Here is an 18821-nt window from a genome sequence, read left to right as displayed (position 1 = left end):
CCACTACGAACGCGTCTCCTAGAGCTCCTCTCGGGGGAAATTCCCTTGAACAGAACAGATCGCACTTCCTGTTGGTGCTTGTGGCGAACAGATCCACCTGAGGGGTTCCCCAAAGGGCAAAGATCTCTTGAAGGAAGGACTTCCTGAGCTAGCTCCCACTTGTGGGAGACTGTGCTCTGCCTGCTCAGAGCGTCCGCTGTCAAGTTCTTCTCTCCGGCTAGGTGGACTGCCGATAGAGAGATTCCTTCCCGAATTGCCCAAAACCAGAGCTGCATTGCCTCTCTGCACAGTGGCAGTGATCCTACGCCTCCTCTTTTGTTGAGGTAGTGCATGGCCACCGTGTTGTCCGTCATTATCAGGACATTTCTCCCCTGTACTGATGGCAGGAAAGCTTTCAGCGCTAGTCTGATCGCTCTCAGCTCCAATTGGTTGATGTGTAGTCTGGACTCCGATGGAGACCAACGACCGCTGATGGTCAAGTCGTTGGCGTGGGCTCCCCACCCAGTTAGTGAGGCGTCTGACTACTGTCATCTCGGGCCATGGTTGCCAAAACAGTTCTCCTTTCAAGATGTTCTCTGGATAGGCCCACCATTGAAGGTCGCGGGCTACTTTGTCCGGAATCCGGAGGAGATCTGTCATTCTCCCTGAGAATTGCGACCACTGAATTCTCAGTGCCCAATGAAGAGATCTCATTCTCAGGCGAGCCTCTGGCACAAGGAAGATGCAGGATGCCATGAGGCCTAGCAACCTCAAAAAGTCGAAGGCTGGGAGACGTTGGGCATTTCGAAACTTGGTGACCATCTGTAGAATATCTTGAGCCCTCACCTCTGGTGGCGAGGCTTTTCCCAGGGAAGTGTCCAGGACTGCTCCAATGAACTGGAGTCTCTGTGATGGTGGTATCTGTGACTTCTTTAAATTGAGGGAGAAGCCCAGTTTGTGAAGGAAGTGGCAGACAATCTAGCTGGGCCTGGGCTTGTTTCGAAGATACAGCCCTGATCAGCCAATTGTCCAGGTAGGGGTAGACGTGGATCCCTTCCCTCCTTAGACTCGCCGCCACTACCGACATCAGCTTGGTGAAGACCCTCGGGGCGGAGGTCAGCCCAAATGGCAGAACTCGAAATTGATAATGAGAGTCGCCAATTACGAACCTCAGGTATTACCTGTGTTTGAGATGGATTGGCACATAGAAATAAGCATCCTGAAGGTCCAGAGATACCAGCCAGTCCTGGAGCTGGAGGGCCTGAAGGATCTGAGAGAGAGTTACCATCTTGAACTTGCCCTTCCTGAGGAACTTGTTCAATTCTCGTAAATCCAGGATGGGTCTCAGTCCTCCGTCCTTCTTTGCTATGAGAAAGTAGGGGGGAGTACCAGCCCTTGTTCCTGTCCGCTACAGGTACTGGTTCTATGGCACCTTTCTCTAGCAGGTCTATAATTTCCTGCAAGAGGAGTGGATCTGGAATTTTTAGAGAGCTGTTCCCCGGTGGATGACTCTGAGGGATGTGTAGAAAGGGTAGGCAGTAACCCTGGGCAACTGTCTCCAATGCCCAAGTATCTGACGTTATAGCCTGCCATTCCGTCAGATGGTGAGTTAACCTGCCCCCTACAGGTGTTTTGTGTGGAAAGACCTCAGAGTGGTTTGGGAGTGGCTGATGCAGATGCCGAGGGTAAAGAAGCACCTGCTGTTGCTGCAGCCTTAGTACCTTTGACCCGTCCACCTCGGGTGGATCTCCTTTGGCCTCTTTGAGCTGGCTGTCCTCTGCCTTTCCCGAATGCGGAATAATAGCAAAAGGACTTTCCTCTCCCAGACGTTCTTGAGGGGCGAAAAGGAGTTTAGCGGTTAGCAGCTCCTAAAGATTTTGCTGCCGCTTTAGAAGTCTGCAACTTTTCCAGACTGTCCTCAGCCTTTTTTCCGAATAATGAAGAGCCGTCAAAGGGCATATTCAAAAGTCTGGCCTGTACATCTGGAGCAAAGCCAGACTTTCGCAACCACGCATGCCTGCGGATTGTTGTACTTGCCGCCATGGCCCTGCTGATACTATCAGCGGAATCGATGCAGGTTTGAAGTGATTCGCACATGGCATCTTTGCCATCTTTAATAATGTTAAGGAAGGCTTCCTTTTCCTCTCCTTCGGGTATGCAGTCAGCCGCTGATGAAGCACACTCCCACAGTGTGTGACTGAACCTGGCGAGCGTACAGGTGGCGTTGATGGACTTCAACGCCATACTACAAGCAGAGAAGACTTTCTTCGCCATAGAATCGTACCTCTTGTCATCTCTATCCTGTGGGACAGTAGGGTAAGCGGTCCTACTGCTAGATGAAGTTGCCGCTTGGACCACAAGGCTCTCTGGAGTCGGGTGTTTGATAAGTATTCAGGGTCAGCAGCCGCTACCCTATACTTGGCTGACAATCTTTTATTGACCGCAGGGATAACTTCAGGAGTTTCCCAATTAGATGTAATTTTCCTTTGTAAGGCTGCATGGAAGGGGACCACAGGGTCCTCCTGTGGACCTTTGTCTAATATGTCTGTCAGGTCATCCTGTTGAAAAACAGGCAAAGGCACAGACCAACCCATAAATTCAATAATTCTTGCCACAAGGGTTCTATAGGGTGTTTCGGCATGTTCCCCTGGGTCTGGCTTAACGAATTCCACTTCTGGGGAAGTGTCCAGCCCACTTGCCTCATGTAGTGACTCCTGTAGGTCCTTCAACCTTCTTTCCTCAAAGGTGAAATCCTCTGAAATAGGCAGTGTGGTCCTCTCTAACCCAAATGTTTCCTGGTCAGAATCTTCCCCCTCTTCATAAATTGAACATAGTCCAGGGTACTCTGACCTCTGAAACGGTGTAAAACCCATCTCTAAGGCAGAAGGAGCCAAACTCGTAATTATTGGGCGAGAAAACGATGTTGTCGACGCCGATGTGACAGGCTTCAAAAGGCGTCGAGAAAACTGGAAGAGGTCTCTAAGAACTTGAGAGGATCGGGATCCTACTCGAGGACATCGACAACGGTCTCGGCGTCGTGCCAGAGGCCCTCGGAATCACTGTTGGCTTTGAAGTAGCCTTGGTCTTCTCTTTCATCGGCGTCGATGTCGGCGTCGACGATGGCGTCGATTCGATCGACCGATGCGTCGAAGAACCCTTCGACAACGGCGTCGATGGCGCCGATCCATGCGAAAGAATCTTCGACGACGGCGAGGATGGTGCCTTCTTACCCGATGGCTCGTGGCGCTCTCGGGTAGAATGTTTCGCTGGGTGCAGCGACTCGCAGCGTTTTCATTTTTTGGGTTTTTCACCCGGGGTATCACCCTCAGCTGTCTTCGAGGGGGTCGAGGCCGCTTTCTCGAAGACGCTTAACATTTGAATTCCTCCCAGTCAGTCTGAGAGCTGTGTTTTGTGGGACAGGAGACCCTTTCTGGGAAAACAGAAGACGAAGAAGGGGATCTTCGACGTCTCTTTTTTCAGTTTCTTGATCTCGACGAATGGTGGGAGCTACTTGGAGATCTAGAATGGGAATGTTTGACGGCGAGGAGACGAATGCCTCGACTCAGCCAAAGAAACCTTCGAGGAGGTTTTGACTGACTTACTTCTCTCGAGTTTCCCCTTGCGCTCCTTCAAGGCTTTCGCCGTCATGGACATGCAGTCCTCACACGCCGAACAATGGTGCTCGGCTCCCAAGCACCACAAGCAGATCCTGTGTGGATCCGTTATCGACATTTTTTTTACCGCAGTCTTGACATTTCTTGAAGCCGGATCGCGGCGTCGTCGGTTCCGATGAAGATGCCATTGAGAACGAGTTGGTATTTATTCGAATAGATATAGGGTTATCCTGACTGAACTGAGCAACGACGTTCCGAGGCCCCATGAAGCGCAGAAAAATGGAACTGAGCAACGGACGCAGCGCGTGGCTATTTATGGGCATGGTGACGTCGGCGCCGATACGGTGGCCGTCGAGGGACATCGACTCGGCAGACGTCGACGCGCAGCGCCCTCTACAGAAAATATTTCCGAGGCCAGCAAGCTGGAAACGTATTATCAAAGATAAGGAATACGTCGGAGGACACAATCCCTTCGAAATACGCATACTCACAGGGGGGTGGGCCTAAACCAGCCCATCAATCATACAAAGGGGCTAAAAAGGGGCGAGGTAGCAGGCAAATCTGGTTGGCCCCTACAACTGCCAATTACCCCCATGTTGTCCCCACAGGATGTGAAATGGGAATTTCAAGGCCAGGGACTGAACTATCCAGTTCAAACCACCACAGAGGTTGCATAGTTGGTTCCACAAAGAGCCCATGGAAGCACAACTGCCATTTTAGGACTGCCACATGGTTTCCCTGAACATAGCCAATCCTCTCAAATAAAATGTCAGGTAGGAGAAAAATAAAAAACTATAATGAAACCTCAAAAGCTACAAAAAGGTGCAATGGGCTACCAATGTAACAACTTGGCTAACACACCTGGTGAAGCCCAAACTAAATCGCAGCTATTTTTAAGATCTGTGAACAGAACATGGATGCAGAAGAAAGATGGAAACTGATGCTCAACGGCAAATCAAACAAACTGATTTTCACGATATGCCAATTTCTTCAGGAAATACATAGAGCTAGACAAAGACACCAAATACTAGAAACACACAAACTGGAAATTCTTTTAGAAATTGCAATAAATTAAGTTTAAAAATTAAACTATACCATTTAAAAAAAATAATAAAAAAAAAATTACAGCTATCACCAGCCTGTACCCTAAAACCAATGTTGAGTGACAGAATCACCCTTGGGTCAAACCAAAGAGCTAAGAATGCACCACTGTCCCAGGAGCCTAATGGGCTATAATGGAAGCATATATTAACAAAGGTAGTGGCAGGAGGTAGCCTCAAAAATATGTCAGAGATAAAAAATAAAAACTAAGAAGGGGAAAAAGAACAAATGTAATGAGTCCTTAAAAAGGGCACACAGAAGTCCCAAAAATGAAAATCTATCTTAATGCTGTACGCTTTACCACCTGTTCCCTTCATGAGGGTTCTGTCATGGCTGCCCTGACACCCTTTAAACTAGGTGAATCAGGTGAACTTGAGGTTAAGTCCTGTTCAGGCCCGACCCCACTCTTACCCTGGACACATCCCACTAAACAATTTGCTCAGATGTTGCTCTGATTCACAAGTGATCTTTTCAAATGATCACTCACTCCATTGTTGGCAGCCCTTCTCTCAAATATTTAGTCTGCTATCTTTTCACCGCCTACTAGTTTATTCTTCACAATACCTACACCCCACTGGGTTGCTAGTTTACTGGATTTACATGAGTAATCCTATTGTTTGTGAGATCAGCAAGTCATTTTCATAAAAGAGGTCTTAAGAAAGGTACTTTGTCCATGCACGCCAACTATCGTAATTTGCAGTCTAATAACCTTTGCCCCTTATGCACCAAATAGTTCTCTTAATCCATAGTTAAGATACCGACTCTAAAAGACTGATTACTTATTATTCAGTGCTTGTATCACAATCATTCTATTGGATCAACATGTATTGAAATATTATTGAAATACTTTTCCCCCCGTCCCCAGCCTGATTGGTTATGCGGATGTTCGACCCAATAATATTTTTCATATGAAATATTGTGCACTAATCAATCAGCATCTTGTTTCAGTGCGAAAACATGCGCACAAAGGGCATGAGTGACAAAGCAGGAACCCATCAATCGAAAACTTAACTCCGAACTAGGCTGCCTTTGTGTTATTTAGCAACACAAGAGAACTCCTACGTACCTGACTACCATCCTCCTGAGCCCTGCGGATGTTCTGTCGAGAGTCAATCCAGTATAGCTGCTTATCAAGTGGATCATAATCAATGGCTCGAACATTGCGGAGGCTATGAATAGGAAGGATGATATCTGGACTCTGCTGCTCATCAATTACCATTCGGTTGATTGCATTCTTCTGGCTGAACAGCAGAAAGGTTGTCGGAGCTAAAAATAAAGAATGAAACGAGAAACATGGATTATTAGCATCAGGTAGTTCTAGTAGAAGGCCTAGCAGCACTGATAGAAAACCTTTGTTGGCAACTTTTGGAAACCAGAACTGGGCAAATTAGAGAAGCATGAAGATGAAGACAACTACATAACAGTAGTATAATAAGTAATCTTTTGAATGTTTCAAAGCGGAGTAAGGAATCTCTTTTTCAACCTCCTCAAATATTGCCAGTGGAGGATTTCAGCTAAGGGTATTTGACACTAGTTCAAACTACTATAGGCAAGTTTAAAATATTGGAGAAATTAAAGTTACTCACTGTAGTGACCAGAGCACTCATACTCCATAGTCCACTTTCCTCCATCCTTGTGAGCGTCCCCCAACATGAGGACGGTATCGGAAACCTTTGGCAGTGAAAAAATAAGCTTCCCTTTAAATTTAGTATAGTGTGCTGGGGCGTGGAACACCCCGTTGAGGCTCCGCCCTCCACCGCCTCACCTCAGTGCCCTTTGAACACATCAGATGCTTGTATAACTGGCTAGTCGTAGTACCTATAAGCCATTGGCATACTAGCAAGGGAAGGTGGGAGGGACGTATGGAGGAAAGGGGACTATTAACTACGAGTACTCTAGTCACTACAGTAACTAAATTACTCATATGGCCCGTCCTCTTTCCTGCATCCTTGTGGGTGATTCCACCAAACAAGAATATAAGGTGGAGATGTGACAACCTGCCTCATATCTAGGATGAAACAAAAAGGTTCTTCAGAACAGCCCGACGAAACTCTGCATCGTGCCTGGAGCTGGGGTCCAAAAAATAGTGTTTACAGAAGACCGATGGAGTGGCCCAAGTGGCTGCCTGGCTGATTGCATCCCCAAGAAGCATGTCTCTGACACGCGAAGGCTGTGGCCTTAGCTCTGACCGCATTGGCATGAATCCTCTCAGAAACAGGTATGCACATGGCCGTGTAGGCCTCTGAAATGGCTTAGGCCATCGAACTGGCGATCGAAGCTTTGGACGCCTGAGAGCTGGGGGAGAAGCCCCACAAAAATAAACAGTGCCTCGGACTTCCTGATGGATTTTGTCATAGAGATAAAACTAGAGGACCCTTGAGGTCCAGGGAATCTAGGGCATTCTCTGCCTCCGACTGTGGGTTCGGGAAGAACACCGGCAGGCAGATCTCTTGATTCAGATGGAACGGAGAGACCACCTTTGGCAAGAAGTTAGGGTGAGTGCGCAAGATGACCTTGTCATTGTGAAACTTGGTGAAGGGCTTGCACGAAGACAACGCTGCAGCTCACTAATACCAATAAAACCGTCTTCAGTGTCAGAAAGCTCAAAGAGCTCAACACAAGGACTCCCAACACTTGAACGTGCAGTAAAAATCTGAAAATGGCTGCCAGAGGAGGGGCTAAGGGAGAGGGCAGTTATTGGCTAGGGGCAGTATGACCCAGAGTTCAATGATTGGTTTATAGGAGAAAGACAGTTCATAAACTAAAGTGAAACATTTTTTCTTTTACCAAGGATTCCCGGCCTGACAGGGAATATTCATGAGCATGTGAATCCATGCCAGACCCCATGCTGGAGACCATCTGGAACTCTGGAATGAGCCAGGTGCGCTGAAAAATCCAGAACGTCATCATGAGGACAGGTGACCGGGTCCAGACCCTTGTCGCAAGCTCAATGGCAGAACCTAGTCCATTTACTTTTATACTGGGACCGATTTGAGGGCCTCCTGGCTTGCTGAATGATGTCCCAGATTATATCTGAAAATTGAGCATGCTAAAGCCTCATCTGATCAGGAGCCAGGCTGCCAGTGCTAGTTTGGCTGGGTCCGGATGCTTCACTGCTCTGCCCTGCCGCGTCAGGAAGCCCCTGCTGGGGATCGGATGGACGGGAACCTGGGAGCAGAACTGCAGCAGATCCAAAAACCAGGGTCTCGAAGGCCAGGGGGTGGGGGCAACCAGGATGAGATGAGGCTGCAGCCCACAGAAGCTCGGAACTTGCAGAGGATCTGCTGGAGCAAAGGGGTGGCTTGGAGCCAGTAACACCTGCGGTCGTGCCAGCAGATCTGGAAGGCATCTCCCAGTGACCCCCCCCAACCCTGGCTTGCCCATGAGGCAAACTGGGGGCACTTGGCATTCAAAGGAAAGGCGAACAAGTCCAGGTCTGCGCTGGAACAGGGGCAACAAAGAGTTGTCAAACTCCCACTTGTAGGTGTTGAAACCCAAGTGACTCAGCTGATCCGCTCTGCATTGCTGTCCCCCAACAGATGGACTGCAGAAATCCAAATACTCTGCGAGGCCCCATTCCCAGATCAAAATCACCTCAATGCAGTGGAGAGGGAAGTCGGGGGGGGTGTGCGGGTGCCACCCTGCTTGTTCAAGTAAAACAGTGTAGTAGAATTGTCCATCCTGATCAGAGCAGGCTCGTCCCTGATTAGGGGCAAACATGCCTTGAGGGGCAGTCCCACTGCCCTGAACTCCAGCAGATTGATATGTAGGAGGACTTCCGCCCTGGACCATGCTCTATGAATCGTATAGCCCTCTAGAGAAGCCCCTGAGCCCTAAAGAGAGGAGTACATTGTTACAACCGGGGGAGGCTCCGGTAAAGGGGGCTCCCACTGAAACATTGCTGTCCATCAGCCACCAACGAAGGACGGGCAAAAGGAGTGGTGGTATTGAGATTGTCTGACTGAGACCCTGTCTCCTGATCCCAGTTGACTGCCAGTCAACATGCAGGAGGCCATCAGGCCCAAAATATGCTGGAACCACCATGCTGAGGTTGTCGAGTTGCCCAGAAAGTGCCCCACCGTTTCGCACAGGGACATAAACCTCTCGGCCGTGGGTGAACACACACTGAACGGTAGTGTTCCAACGCACCCCTAGGAAGACCAGTTCCTGAGACGGGCATAGCTGCGACTTCCTCCGGTTGAGGGAAAACCCCAGCTGATGAAGGGTATCCGCCAATCTCTGGCAGGAGTGCACCTCCCCTGTGACCACGACCTCACAAACCAGTCATCCAGATAATGGTATAGATGATGTCCCTCCAAGCGGAGAAGGCCTGCCACTGCATTCATCAACTTTGTGCAGACACGAGGGGCCGAGTTCAAGCCGGAGGGCAGCACTTTGTTCTGAAAGTGGTACCACATAATCGTGAACTGCAGAAACGTCTGATGCTCTTGATATATGGGTGCATGCAGGTATGCATCCTTGAGGTTCCAGGGAACAAATCCAGTCCCCTGCACACAGAGACTCGGCTATGTGCACATGAGTATTCAGCTTGAAGTGCTCCAGCGGTAAATTACAGATTTCGAAATTACAGATCCAGGACTACCCTGGTTGTTTTTGGGTACCACAAAAATCCTGTAATAGTAACTGAAGCCCCCGTTTACAGAGGAACCGGTTCTATCGCCTTAATCTTCAAGAGTGAAAGGACCCGACGTAAAAAAGCTGAGGAGGCGATCTGACGTAGAGGAGGAGAGGATGGTAGATAGAGGCAGAGGAAGCGTCAGAGGAATGCTAAAGCCCATGGAGACTACGGATAGGATGCATGGGTTGCTGAAAAGACTCTTCCAGGTGTGCTGGAACAAAGCAAAACTTGGTGGAGTGCATCTAGGCCATCGTCCTCATCTCGACCCCAAGACACAGCTCTCTGCTGGATGTGTCGATGTGGGAGAACCAAGACTCCATGAGGTCCTGCGCAATGGACCGGGCATCTGTCAAACAAGCCTACTTCAGGGCTGGTCTGTTTGAGGGAAGGTCGGGCAGAAATTTCCAGATCTCCCGCCACAGCTTCTGGTTAGCCGCAGTCAAGAGGGTGTCTGCATTGGCCTGCCGCAGATGCAGTACTGAGATGGAGTAACAGCTCTTTCCCAAGGACTCCTCGAGGACATTGATATCCTTGGAGAGGCAACTGGGAGGTGGCTCCTGTGGAGGAAGACGACGAAGTTTATGGTTTAGAATATAAGGCGGCCACCACAGAGGAATGGGGCTGCTTGTGGGAGACTAGGAGGATTGGCTCCCCGCCCGTGAGCCTAAACCTACTGTGCAACTTCTTGTTCATCTGAGCGTTGGCACTGGGCTTCTCCCAGACTTTCCACATCACCTGCAGCACATCCTTCTGGAGGGGAATGCCGGATAGGGTCATGGTGCATTTCGCCAAGACCTCTGCAAGCATATCCGTCTTCTGCAGGGCTTTCTCAGGAAGAGGGAAGCCCCCAACCCCCCCCCCCCCCCCCCAAGAACTCCACCATGCCCTGAAGGCAGTCATGAAATGCTTTAATGATGCCGAGGACTCCTCGTCCTGGGCGTCATGATTTCTCATCCCCTTAGCCCCCTTTTTCACAGGCCGAGGGGAATACGGGCCCTGGGTAGCATGTGCCACACTTAGATGGAATTCTGAACTTTAGCCTGCATCGAATCTAGATAGAAATGTGAACATTAGCATGCACCACACTTATATGAAAGTGAATGTTAACAAGTGCCACACTAAGATGGAATCGTAATCACTAGCCTGCCTCACATCTTGATAGGATATTTGAGATTAGCAAGTGCCACACTCAGATGGAATAGTTTATGATAGCAAGCATTACACTTAGACATAGTTGCAAATACAGCAATGCCAATTAACCAATCCACTAACAATTTCACCCCTCTGCATACACCTCTCAAACTCTAACCAAACACAACCACAAGCCTAAAACACAACAATCCGCACAAACTTCACTACACAGCAACTACAAAACAAACCACACAGACTTGCACAACAGCACACGACTACCGACCGTAAAACACCCCAAGCCCAGCTAACGGACCCAGCGGGCTGAGGCTGCCAACAGCACATCAACTGCTCTCTCTCACTTTTCCAGCTTATTCCCACTAACTCACCCCCCTCTTCCCTTTTTTCAGAGCCGCCGGAGCACCAGGGGACCACTCCGGTGGTGATAGTGCACTGGTACAAATATCTTTTAACATTAATAGGTGCTAGTGGGGGCCCCAGGTCGGGAGCAGCAGACAAGTCCAACGGCTGATGGGGGGGGGGGCAGTGGTACAGGAGGAGGAGGGGTCAGCACGACCGGTAGGGCCTGAACCGGAAGAGGGACCAGCACCAAGAGAGCCATAGGAATGGGAAAAGTCCCCAGGGGAGGGGGCGTCACATGGGGGATAACCTTCACAATGCCCTTCAGGAGCCCCTTGATCTGAGGGGAAGCGTTTGAAGAAGCTACCCTCACTAGCTGTTGGGTCCCTAGGAGCACTGCCCTACGAGGCGATGAGCCTCCAATCCTGGTCAAAGCACTGATGCGCCTGATGCGTGTAGGGTTGTGATGGGTAAATGTACCCCTGCAGGGACCAAAACCCTGCACCGTAGTATCTTCTGCTGCTTCCAAAAGGAAGGGTGCAGAAATAGTCCTGCAAAGCCCAATCGATGGCCGCCTGCCTGGCAGGCTCCACCACGTGCCGCTCTGCCATTTTTAAGCTTTGCACCACACCCTAGGAAGGAGGGAGTGAAGGCTGTGCGTCAAGAGAGGCCTCAAACACGAGAGGATACAGCTTGGGTCTTGAGCCTGAAGCAGAGGCGTCAACCTCAAAGCCCTTTGGTAGGCCCAGAGCCCTCAGCCGGATGGCCGATAGTAGAAACGCCCTGGATGACTGCCTCAGAACAAGCTCCGGTAGGCTGGGAGCCCTTGGGACCTGTGCCGGCAGCCGTGCTGGATCTAGTCAAGGTAACGACTCTTGGAGATGGCACTTAATCCCTTACCCCCCAGGGGTAGAAGAAGAGGAACCTGATCTTCCATCCGAGGACAACCTGATGGGGTCCCTCAGCTTGGGAACCAGTAGCCTGGAAGGCCTCGGGTCTGTCCCCAGACCGCCTGGATGAGCTCCCGGTCCCCTCGGCTTGGGAGCCGGTAGCCTTAGAGGCCTTGGGCATGCCAGACCCTGAATGCGAGGAAACCTGATCCGTGGGAACCCCCGGGAAGGAGTCTCTGCGCTGTGGAGCCGTGCTGAGCAGAGGTCTACCTTGTCTTGATGATAGGTCCTGGAGACTCTAGCGCGCTGCAGGCCGCACATGAGTCCCAGCGTTTGTCGGGCCTCATAAACTCAAGACAGAGTGCATGGGGGTCCAAGGCCGAGAACAAGCGGTAACAAGAGGCACACCTCATGAATCCTCCTGCGGCCAACATGTGCTGGGTAGGTGAGGCACCGAAAAGGAAAGCGAAATAAGAATAGAAAAAGCGACTGAGGTGAGGCGTGGGAGGGTGGGGACTCGGTAGGGCATTCCCACGCCTGAGGCCACGCGCTATACTAAATTTAAAGGGGAGGCTAATTTTGTTGCTGCCAAAGGTTCGGGTACCGTCCCCATGTTGGGGGATGCCCACAAGGATGGAGGAAATGGGACGGAACGTATGAGTATTAGAAAAGCCACCTTACATGAAAGCTCTTATTTTTTTTTTTACAAATTTGTATTGAAGATTTAAATCACATACAACAGTTTTCAGTGGGCTGAGTATCGGACAATAGCCCCCCCCCCCCGAGCTCAACTGGGAAAAAAACATTTTCAAGTTACTTTTCCCCCATAACGCCCTGGTTACAACTTTCCCCCTTCTCAGAACACACCTTAAGACCTTTTGACAATTAGATACTTTAATAGTTAAGCACAATGGCTACTGGCTCCCTATATAGTGTGCCCCACTTTCAAGTTCAGTTGACATGAGCTCCCTGTTCACTTGTTCGCCCAGCTCCATCGCTTCAGGATCCCCCTCACACGTGCCACCAGTTTAGACCCTTGCAGTGTGGATCCAGGTCCATATATTTTGAAATTAATTAATCCCATTCCATCTCCAGGGGGCTTGCCACTCCATGGAGTCCTGCTGTGATTCTTTCCATAGTAAATACATTTTTAGCAACAGTGGTCCATTCTGTTTTGCTAGGAGGTAGTACACTTTCCCATTTAGTAGCTATACACGCCCTTGCGGCCAATAGTAACACAGCAGCCATTTCCGGGAGTCTACTGTAGTCTCAATCCTCCACCTCACCAAACAAAACCAACATGGGCGATTTGATTCGGGCTATGCCGTCTAGGTCTTTGATCCACCCCAGGGCCTCGTCCCAGAAGATTTGCACCCTCGGGCACCCCCACCACATTTGCCAGTAGTCCGCTCTCTCTTCACAACCTCTAAAATGCAGGACTTGAGTTTTGGGATATTTTCGAGTCTGACCGTGTCGTAATCCAACCTGTGGAGTAGCTTAGTGGAGTCTGTATTGACAGGAGATTGATGTCCAAGATACTCCCCTGCAGAGTCTATCCCAGAGGTCTGCATCAATATTACCTCCAACATCGTGTTCCCATCGACACCTCAATTTCTCAGTGGAACCCACTACCCGACCCAACAAGGGCCCCAAACATCGCTGAAATCAGCCCCCTCGCTTAGGTCCTCTTATCTAGGAATGCTTTGAAGGGTTTGAGGTCACTCTGTAGCTTTTCCTTGAAAGTGATTCCGGTGAGGACCCCTTTTAGATGTAGGTACAATAATAACAAAAGTTTGCCTATGCACAGCGCTTCGTCTAGCTCGGTTATGGTGATAAGATTACCCTCCCTCCAGAGCTGCCCAATCCTTTCAAGCCCTGCCTCGAACCATTTCTGGAATCTTTCAGGGTTCGGTATTGCATCCCTTACTCCCAGTACCCAGAGATGCCCTATGGGTGAGGACCATGTTATCATGCCCTTCATTTCCACCTCTCGTCGCCAGATGCCCCATATACTCCCCACAATAGGGTGCTCACGGATCCTGCATGGGAGCCTACTTCTCGGTACCCATAACCATTCCCCCACTGGCAGGGTGCCACTGTAGGTTGTCCAAAGCAATCCACTGTTGGTCCCTCTTGGACCGAAGGTGGGCTATTAGAATTCTGAGTTGAGCAGCTTTGTAGTAGAGCTTCACGTCTGGAAGGCCCACTGCCCCTTTCTCCTTGGGTAGTACCACTACAGCACTAGGAATCCTCGCCTTTGTCCCCTGCCACAGAAACCTCAGGAGGGAGCCGTTTATCTCTTGGTAGAATGAGTCCAGGATCTGGATGGGGAGCATTTGAAACACAAAGGATCCTCGGGAGGACCACCATTTTCAGAGTATTGAGGTGGCCCAGTCAGGATATCATTAGCTTTTGCCATTTTAACAAGTCTGCCTTTATTTTGGTCTCAGGGGGAGGGGGGTTGAGGGTTCGCCTCAACTAAGTTCCCAATATCCTTTGTGCCATTTATGCCCAGGTATTTTATTGTGTCCAGGCTGACCTGTACCCCTAGTGATGTGAACCTCCCTATTTTCCCGTCCCTTTTCCTGTCTAGGGGAAAAGAAAAAAAATGATTGGATCTATTGATTTTTAGTCCCGCCCCGCCATAGAGCCGTATTGCTCGATCAATTTGAATCACTGCAGGTATGGAGTTCAGGGGATCCCTTATGTGTAGAAACATGTCGTCTGCATACAGTGCAACTTTGTATTCCACCCCCCTACTAAGAATCCCACCATACCTGGGTCCACTCTGATGTTCTGGGCGAGAGGTTCTATCGATAGTGCGAACAATGTCGGGGAGAGGGGTGAACACTGCCTAGTTCCCCTCTTCGGTTTGAAAAAGCACGAGTACCCACCATTAACCATGACAAGCTATTGGGTATGCATAGACTGCCATTATCCATCGGAAAAGCATTGCCTCTATTCCAAACTTCACGAGCACTGTATCGAGAAATACCCACTCTACCCTATAAAATGCCTTCTCGGCGTCCACTGACAGGAGGGATGGGTCCCCAACTATCCCTTGGGCTGCATGAATCAGGTGTAAGGTTTTCCTCATTGTGTCCGCTCCCTGTTGACCCTTAATGAAGCCCACTTGATCTGGGTGGATCAGCCCAAGCATGTACCCTTCTATTCTAGTCGCTAGAACCAGGGTGTATATTTTGGCGTCTATGTTAAGGAGGGAGCTTGGGCGATTGGCTGCACACACTCTGGGATCCCTAGCCTCCTTATGCATCACTGTGATGATCGCCCTTCCGAAGAACTTTGGGGCCTGCCCAGTGTTCAGCATATCATAAGGCGGAGAGAAATTACTTCTAAAACCCTGCAAAGAACCTATCCTCACCTGGGGTCTTTCCCAGTGGTTTTCTCACCACCTCATTCTTAATTTCTTCTTCCGTTATGGGGGCCTCCAATACACTAGTCTCTGCGAGGGAGAGTTTGGACAGTTGGATACAGGCCAGATACATGGAGTTGTGGAGAGTTGGGAGAACAGTCTGCACGTTCAGGTGCCGAGTGGCTTGAGCTAACTTTTTTGTATTGTGGCACTGGATCGCGTGGGCGTCGTATTCATTTGCATTCATCTGCTAGTAATATGTTGCCTTTGCAGATTGTGGTCTCCCCTGTGCCTGTGTTTAAGCGATTAAGAGCGTCCCACAGCTATCTCTTGCCCTATTCTTTATCCGACGCATGCAAGAGGAAGCCACGTACTTAAAATAACTACTTCTGCCTTGTCGGATGAACAGTGAAGTTCGTTTAGGGGGTCTTGTTTGTTTACAGCATTTGACCCGGTCTCGAAGCTGTCTGCAGTGCCTTTGAGCCCTTGAGACCTTAGCACAAAATGGCAACAAATAAAAATATATATTCCGCCATTCACAAAGGAAAGGCTCAAGTTAATTCTCATCTTGCTCCGACAGACTTTTCTGATCGACGTCTAACGTATGACTTTGCAAACGAAAACTACTACGGAACCTCTGCATTTTGTTTACGGGAGTTGACTGTGGGCCTTGTGCCTTGGAATCTCACCATTGTTGATTTAGTGCGAACTTTCTATAGTGACTTTTTAGTGAAGTGGATTATCGTTTATTTTTCTTTGGATCATTTTGAATTGATATTACTGTCTAAGGGCGGTGACTGCGGGCCTTCGAGCCTCTCTGTTTTTGTCTTTTGAGGTTTAATAGCTACCTTGTTGTGGCATATTTAATATATTCTCCTGTCTACTGCTGATAGAGTTTTCTTGCGATAGCTTTAGAGACCTCTTTTAGGACGCAGCATCATCTGGTCTTTTGTGAGAAGGCGGTCATTGATTCATGGCTGTTCTGAGAAGTGGCTTTGGCTCCAGTGAAGAAAGTTGCACTAAAGAGCCTTGTTCTACATCAACTAAGCTAACTATCATGACCAGTAAAGATGTTTCAGAAGTACCACGAGGAATAGAAACCCTGTCTATGGACCAAATACAGTGCATGGAGAATTCTATGACTGGAAATGGGCTTAGGGTAACGAATGAGTGTGATTTCCTTGTTAAAAAGATACATTAATAAAGCCATCCATTGTGAACAGCAAAGAAGGATGGAAAAACCACCATAAGGAATACAACATTTGTCTAGGGACAAAAAACAGTGTATGGAGAACTTTATGGCAGAAAACGAACTAAGGTTAACAAACGTGACAGACGTCTTGGCTAAAGTAGCCTTGGGAAATGATGCGATACCCGACAGTGACAAGGGCGTGAAGCATCTAGATATTTCCCACCCAGATAATGTAGAGGGAGCAATATTTGGAAACTCCCCTTTTTCTATAGGGGCACACGAGCTGACTGATGCTAAATGTCTGCAAGAATGTGTACCTGTTCCAAGAAGGGTGGTTAGATATCATGCCACAACGTCACTACAAGCTGGAAATGTAAGTGGAAAGTTGAGAGCTGGAAGCTCAATGGGCCTTATGAACTCATTCAATGGTGGTAGTATGGGTAGTCATCTTACTAAACCAGGGCCATCAAAGTAGGTTTCTGATTTTGGCCCTTCTAGTGTTTTTGTAGGACACTGTGGGGAACCTAGGTTCGGACATAGTTTTCTCAATTTACTCGAACATGGCTGTTCTAGCTTCAAATACCCTGCTCTGAGAATAAGGGGCAGGAAACCCAAAAGGAGACCTCCCCGGAACAGTATGAGGCTGTCAATTGCTTTGAGGATACATTCCAACAAGCTGCTGATGCTACTAAGGATTTGTTTCAAGAAATTATAGATCTCGAAATGCCTTACAGCACAAATGAATTTAATTCCATGAGGGAAAAGAAAAGCATGTCTGTGGGGGGGCAATACATATGATGCTCATGCTGACCTTAACTGAGCTATTAGGCCCAGTGATAATTGGGCCGCTTTGAATATAAACAAAGAATCTAACCAGTCAACATTGAGGGTACCGTTGAGTAAACCTAAAGAATCTCCATGTATGTCCGACATTGGTGTCCGTGTTGATTTTACTCAAACTTCTGATTTGGATGTTGGGGAGGGGGTGTTTTAGTCCAGCTGCACATAGTTGGGCTGAGGGGGAACAACCCCTAATGAATTTGTGTCTGTGAGCCGATCTCCCCTATTGTTTAACTTGCATGTTAGTTTGAATTTGGCTTTGAAGGCCCTTGGAGACACTCTGGAGAATTGGGGTGGGAGGGGGTGAGGGAGGGAATTGATGTGTCGTATGACATTTCTAGAGGATCTTGTCAAGGGTAACACAGAAATTGACAATTTCATACACAGCAGGGGGCTTTTAGTTGATGCGAAGCTAACAACAATACTATAATTTCCAGTATCTGGGGAGCGCAAGTCCTCTTCTATTACTGGGGTTATGAGAGGTGAACCCGCGACCCCATGCAAGACCCACCGGGATTGCATACAAGGGAGAGAGGTAATTTATGTACCTGACAGTCCCACAGCCATGGTTCAGGTTCTGGAACAAAATCGAAAAAGATGATATACATCAAGATGCAGAATCATTGTCTAGGGGCATCTAAATCCAATCATGAAACAATCGAACCATCTAAGAAGTGGAAGTCTAAATTTGCTAAAAAATTAAAAAAACATGCCTGCGGCCAAAATCAAGGGGAGTAATTCAAACCTTAAGGCTCTTCGGCAAATCCATGACCAAGAGGAACAAGTCGACATAATAAGCCCATGTAATAAAACACGAGGGGGAGATGGCTTGAACTCTGGGGAAATATCGAAAAAGCCAGGCACCGCCCCAAGATGGGACAGGTAAATCCTGGGAATTGACCAATGATTGTTGGAGTACATCGGTTGGATCAAACCTGGAGGCCAGGGTGGAAAACTTATTAGATTGCCCACAGACCAAACAGACCAAGCTTACTGCATTTGGGAAGGTTGTTAGTATGATACATGCTTACGTATCTACTGGTTCGCAACCTACAGCAATTCTCCCTATTTCTAGGGAGGGTTCTCTGTCTGTGTGATTGCTTGTGGGAGAAGTAGTGGATATGACAGACTGACTGCTATGACAAACGTTATGCCTGTGGATGGAAATCATACTACCAGTGGGGCTAACATGGACCAGCATAACCAACCTGAGGTTGTGGTTCCTTTGGGATTAGAACAAATGAACAAATAACAAGGGTAAAATTATTGGGTGGATCAATAATAACAAGCGTGACTTAAAGATGAGCTTAAACGGGACTAACTTACTCAATATTTTTAAAAAGACCTCCCTCGAGAACCAGGACGACGGATGATGTAGATGCTATTTCTCTACCCATCACTGACAGTCTGCGAATGGTGAGCAATTTCCATTCTAAAATGGTTGCTGATATGGTGAGGAGACAAGAGAAAAATTTAGAGTCATTGGGATTCAAGTTGGTGACACTACAAAGTGCTGAGGCGAGACCGTTCCTTGCATTTAAAGACCCTAGTACGAGGACTTCAGGATGGCCGCCGTGGAGGGAGGACGTGTGTGAGTCGAGCTCTGTCTCCCCTCCCGCGCCACAGCAGCGGGTAAAGAAACCCGGCTCGCACGAATGACCTGACCGGGCCCCGAGCCCTTGCAGCACTCGCCGGTACCACACCG

General features: G+C 48.7%; 1 protein-coding gene across 1 annotated transcript in view; it reads right to left on the bottom strand.

Moving 5' to 3' along the window:
- LRP6 (LDL receptor related protein 6) overlaps positions 1-18821 on the bottom strand; it is a 1542295-nt gene that overhangs the window by 515568 nt on the left and 1007906 nt on the right. The window contains exon 13 of the mRNA XM_069628714.1: positions 5761-5960. Within this exon, the coding sequence (XP_069484815.1) occupies positions 5761-5960 (200 nt within the window). The remainder of the gene's footprint in view (positions 1-5760; positions 5961-18821) is intronic.

Source organism: Ambystoma mexicanum, chromosome 12 (assembly GCF_040938575.1).
Source record: "Ambystoma mexicanum isolate Mex_15411 chromosome 12, UKY_AmexF1_1, whole genome shotgun sequence".
NCBI classification, from domain to species: domain Eukaryota; kingdom Metazoa; phylum Chordata; class Amphibia; order Caudata; family Ambystomatidae; genus Ambystoma; species Ambystoma mexicanum.
This window is presented reverse-complemented; position numbering and strand designations above follow the sequence as displayed.